This window comes from Mizuhopecten yessoensis, unplaced genomic scaffold (genome assembly GCF_002113885.1).
Source record: "Mizuhopecten yessoensis strain PY_sf001 unplaced genomic scaffold, ASM211388v2 scaffold1557, whole genome shotgun sequence".
NCBI classification, from domain to species: Eukaryota; Metazoa; Mollusca; class Bivalvia; order Pectinida; family Pectinidae; genus Mizuhopecten; species Mizuhopecten yessoensis.
The window spans coordinates 172,167-177,977 of record NW_018404106.1 but is presented as its reverse complement, the minus strand read 5'-3'; the positions used below and the strand labels follow the sequence as shown (position 1 = coordinate 177,977).

The following is a 5,811-nucleotide window of genomic DNA, read 5'->3' as shown; positions in this document are numbered from 1 at the left end:
AAAGAATTGTTCAGAAATCGTTTTCAGCCGCTTGCTTATCAAATAAAATCTTTTGTTTTTACGTCATAATTCATCGCATCATATCATTTTCTGAGAAGCATATCAAAATAGCAGTGAAAAATTAGCGTCATGTATCGTTACAGAAAATATAAGACTTTGGACAAATAAATGAGAGCTCTAAATTCTCGATTTACAGAAAGAGTAGTAAAAAATAGCTGCTGAAGGAAAGAAGTGTATGGGAAAATTACATTTTGAAGTAAGTTATAATCAGGAACTGTGTCTCCAAAATATTTCTTGTTCATCTGCTGAACTACTCGGTAATGAACCGGACGTAAAACAACTAGAACATACAAAACAAAAAAAACTACAAAACTGGTTATTCCCTCAAATTTACTTAAACTCAACTAACTTTCTTTATGAAATGAGACAATTTTAAGTTTCCACTAAAAATATATATTTCAGTAAGGAAACGACTATCGATGGACGTTGGCCTGGACCCGTGTTCATGAAACCATTCTCATGCCCAAACTCAGATTTCGTGCTCAAGCCCAATATCTTGTTTTCGTGATATATTAATTTTAAAAAAATATTTTGTCAATGATTTGGAAGAAATATGGGGAACCTTAGAGTAGAATACTGTTTTCAATGTTTTTACTTGTTTTTTTTTACCGTATTATTCAAATGTTTACTTGTGCACAGAATTCATGATTGAGCATGAGAATGGTTTCATGAGTAGAATGTCAAATCTGACATTGAGGCCCCCTTTGATACAAAACCGCTACAAAACGCATATCTATAGCGATCTGTTTATCAAATACGAATTGACTAGATTTCAAATTAAAAGGACAATTGGCATTCATTATTAGGAAAATCATTTAAAAAGTTCGGACAGTTGAAATAATTTCAATAATTGAGTCGCTTTAATATGTTGAACGACTGGGTCTCATGGGCGTTAACAGTAAATGCAAGGCTGTAACCGACCGACTTCACAACTAACTCGGTATAACATTCAATGTGTAGGTTGTGGCGAACATGCAGCTTACACTGTTATATATAATTGTATAAAGTGCAGATAATCACTCAACCCGTGTTAGAGTTGTTTTCTATATTTAAACAAGCGTGTAGCCCCGTTTAAAATTGTTTTTTGCTATAATCGGGAAAATATGTCGCTGACAAATCTGTAAGTTTGCTCGTCTACACTCAAAACCGCTTGAATTCACAAGGTAAAATGAAGTCTAAATCACGATCAAGGGTGGGTGTTTATAGGCCAGCAGGACAGCATGCTACCTTTTCCCGTATGTGGCTACAAAACAATGTAATGAACACATTCCTTTTTTTGTGAATTCAGTGAATATTTTGTATGGAAAATCTAAAGCTTCGCCTTAATAATGTAAAATTATAATACAAATTATATGTTGTCATAATAATTCACCATAAAGTGGTTTTGTTAATACATAGTTTAATTCAATCGATCATCGTCTGTGTTCTTATTACCACAGGGATAAGCCGCATGCTATATACCTGAAATGCGCATCACATTACATGTGACATATCCCCGTGCCAATAACGTTCTGCCCCGATACACGGTCTGATAGTCTGTACATGTAAAGTTATGGGCGATCGAACACTACAGAGTCTCCTTGAGGCTCTCTCTAATCCCGTACATACACTACATGTACCAGTAGTGCACTACTGTGTCCCTCTCGCCCATCAATCAATTTTTAATGTAAACAAGGGGATGATTTTATGTATGTTCCAACCGTCCCTATCCCTCATTCTTCCTCCCTACCGAGGATACCGGAGCCACGTGCACGCGTGATGACCTTTGGCGTAGTTTTATTAATATCATTGGTCCAGTATACGTCGCCTCCGGAAATAGTACAAAGGAACGTATATACACTTTAATCCTCTATATCGCATACAAGTATCAAAACAGCGGGAAAAGTTACGTGCACCTCTCAAGCATGCTGTGTTCTTTATGAATGAGTCAGAGACGTATCCGAACGGCTACACGAACGAACCCCCTTACCTATATTTGGCTTATCGCACCTATCAGCTAGTAGACGCTGCTACCCCTTGACTGAAGCCAGAATGAACCAGCCCAAAGTTTTGGCGATGGAGTGCTAGAGAGAACCGTAGGTTACAGAAGCTGTTTGGGAGCTACCAAGATGTGTATGTTAACGTCTTAAACGTCAAAAAATGTATTTTTAGAATCAACAAAGGAAGACAAAGTTTTGGGAGATATAATATATATTCTTACCGAGTGTTAATTGTGATATATTCTTATTGTGTAAAGTTTTGGAAGTTAGTTCTCGGAGTGGGATACAATGTGTGTTCTGTGTAGAGCCGATATGTTACCGAGGCTGAGGTGTACGAAAATTGTGTTATCCTGTGTATTTTTATGTGCGATACTCCTCATTGGATCGACGCGGGGATTTAACCTGGAGGTTGAGTTTCCAGACGTCAGGACCGGAACACCTGGAAGTATGTTTGGATACTCCGTAGCTCAACACATCGACCAAGGACAAGGATGGTAAGACCCTGAATTCCAAGCCCCCTCTTCCCCCAACACCGCTGCCCCACTCCAATCTCTTTCTTCTTCCTAAACATTCGACCAAAAAGTCCCAACGCATATTTTATACACTGTTAATTCAGTAAAAAAAATCAATCTAACTTGCAATAAATACTAAATTCCCCGCTGGTTCCGAGGATGCTCAGCTGTCCAGCGTTTTGTTACACCTGCTAATTTGTAAGGGGAGTCGTTTAATACTTGCCCCACACTCCATAAATCTTGATCAGAGATAGTTAGCCTTACTCGATCGGGTAATTTTGTGAGAGGGTATACGCCTTCCCTGAGATTCAATTTAGCGGACCTGAGAAAAAGACGAACCTTTTAAACACACACTAGACTTCTATACGTGTGTCCTGAACGGACAACATGTATAATATTCCAATTACTTTTAAATATTCTCTTCGGTTTCAATACACTCTTTATAATAGAAAAGTAATAAAAGCCGAGCATGTGACCAGATTAAAATCTGTCTGACATTTGGAGGCGATAACTGTTACCGATTGCAATTCAATATACTGTATAAATCAAGTATACGGGATCCGATCCGATGTGATCTAACATGAGAAAATATTGCCTTTCTCTTGTGTACATATGTCACTATACACTCTGTATGTCCGCGTTATGGTGGGTGGTGTAGGGAGCGAACTGATGAATTGGAAATAGATGAAAACACTACACTGGCTATATATATCTCTGGGTTAAATATGTATTTTGATAGTTAAGAATTAGTATCGTCGTTTAGAAAAGCAGTGAATGATATATCATGCATAGAGACATTTTTAATATATACATGTACTCATGCACGTAAGGCAGTGCATGTAGACATCACCGTCTGCTGTGCTTGAAACCCTCGCAATACGACGCGTTAGCCTAGTCCCCCCTTGTAAACTAACACTGGAAAAACTTAGAAATATAACTCAATATTGTGGAGATGTTTAACCTTACGAAAACCGTCACAGTTAAGTCGGCTTGTATGTGTGGCGACAAGTACGTCTGCTTAATACCAAAACCAGCCCTCGACCTCCGGGGTAATTGCTGTCAGTTTCAGCAGCCCTCGACCTCCGGGGTCATTGCTGTATCTGCTCCTTACGTTAGTTTCAGCAGCCCTCAACCACCGGAAGTATGAATTCTACAGAAACTGGTTCTCGTTCGGACGGAATAACAACAACATGACGACTTGTGATGTGGACAAACATATGTAGATGTTGCACCGTGCCAATTAGAAATAGGTTAAATAATAATAATAAGTTTAATGACGTTTGTTATAAATGTAAAGCGGGACAAATGGTAGTTCATGATAGTATTATGTCCGGTTGTTATCAAGACATCCGGACGGAACTCCTCTGTTTTGTACACAGCGGTAAGGTTATCAATTTAAGTGGTTTCGTTTATCGTGCACTGAGGCTGAATAAAATCGAATTCCCAAACGGCTAGAGGTTACTTTGAACCTGTCGGATCTAGGTATGCTCAGAGACGTATCATAAGTGGAAGTAGTACATGTTTTAAGAATCGTCTATATTTATTTATAGTAAGAGAGTACAGTATCTGGAGCACGTCAGTTCGAATCAGTAGAACCATTCATAAATCGCCTAAGACGTATTGCATAACAGGTATGTGCGTCCCCTCTGACAGCTGGAGTCTATGCATACTTATTGGGAGTGATTGACTGTCCCTCCGCCGTGGTGACACGGTCTTCCTAACACCTCGTAGATCACAACAGATCACACCCAACCCCCGGGACAATGCATGTCGCAATAAGTATGGTTAGCTTGCATTTAATGTGAATAGAGAGCACAATGCATCAATGTCGAATTTTGCGTCGAGATACTTCCGATGTCATTTAAAATAGATGGGCGAAGCTTGACTAGCACCCTGGCCGGCTGCCTAGCTAGATCTAATAGGTATATATGGGGGAAATGTTTTGTTTTAAGGTAAGGTGGTAAACAATAAATTATCATATAATCTTCCATGATAAGTTGCAGGTGACGGTTTTAACATGTGTCCTTGACCGAGCTGTACAGTAACGGTTGTATTTACTGCCCCTCCTCCATCTACCAATCAAGGTGCACCGTGTCTATTTAACCTGATACGTAGTTACCGATTTCTTGTATAATTTATCAACGGTAATGGTTCAGTATCTTTTTTTCTTCCTTGGTTGTTCGCAGAAAGTTTATCGACTCGTAGAAAAATGGTTGCTATATTTATGAAATAATCAGTCCCCCCCCCCTTTTTTTACTTGTAATATATAATTATTAGCTGATTACATCAATGCACGAGCTAAAATTTAATAGATAATAAAAGAGTAACACGGTTTAGAAATACTGTAGTTATTTTGGCAGAAACATATTCCACAAACCTCGTCACTCAGTAATTAGATGTCTTTGCGGAGCAACAGTTCACGCAAAAACATTTGTTCTAACAATATCAAATATATTTTTTGAAAATATCGTAAATAATGTGTACTTTGTTTTTCCCCTCCGCGCCTGTACTTGGTCGGTTCCGACCGGATATGCTCCAGGGTCCCCTGGGGGGATACTCGGTCGGTATCCACCGGCCAGATGTCTACATGCCCGTCCTCCAAATATCCACGGGCTAAACCTATGTAAATTAGGAAATGATTAATTTGTTATATGTAAGCAGAGCCGTGTGTGTAGTAATTTGACACCACGGGGGGTATGTGACTCCGGGCTGTTAACCTGACCGTTTGGTGATAAGTAGCCGGGCTGGACCGTAGTGACCAGTGACCATTAGTGAGGGCGTCTGTCATCAGTTAATTGTTTCCGCTCGTATGTAAACTAAACTCCCGGGGGTTCACAGAAGTCCCCCCATGGTGATGTTTCAAAAGTTACGTCACTTCTAAAAAGGGATGATTGCGGGACCGAGTGACCACATCAGATGGACTTGCTCTACCCCTATCTGCGGGGTTCCGTACTTATCTATTTATCATACACACAATGAAAGTTTGGTGGGTGTAGAAGTGGGGGCGTCGAGCTGTTTCAATGAATCGTAAACTTATACGGGGAAAACCTCACGGGTTTATATTAGCAATATTTTCAAATATAAACAACTTCTTTTGTGCCGATAAGATCTGTAAACACCAATACGGCAAAATATGTGTCTCACCTGTATGTATATGTAATACATGTTATAAACATAAGCGGAGAGGTGCGTATATTTACAAACGTGAGGGTGCGCTATTCTGTGTGCATAATATGATTCACATGGAAGGGTTGGAGGGG

General features: G+C 39.5%; 1 protein-coding gene across 4 annotated transcripts in view; it reads left to right on the top strand.

Moving 5' to 3' along the window:
* Nucleotides 1–1,804: 1,804 nt before the first annotated feature.
* LOC110465137 (integrin alpha-V-like) overlaps nucleotides 1,805–5,811 on the top strand; it is a 117,293-nt gene continuing 113,286 nt past the window's right edge. For 3 of the 4 annotated variants that reach the window (XM_021520758.1, XM_021520766.1, XM_021520749.1), the window contains exon 1: nucleotides 1,807–2,533. In XM_021520758.1, the coding sequence (XP_021376433.1) occupies nucleotides 2,328–2,533 (206 nt within the window). In that variant the 5' untranslated portion in view covers nucleotides 1,807–2,327. Of the gene's footprint in view, nucleotides 2,534–5,811 lie in introns of all 4 variants that reach the window. The other variant, XM_021520774.1, reaches the window with a different exon arrangement.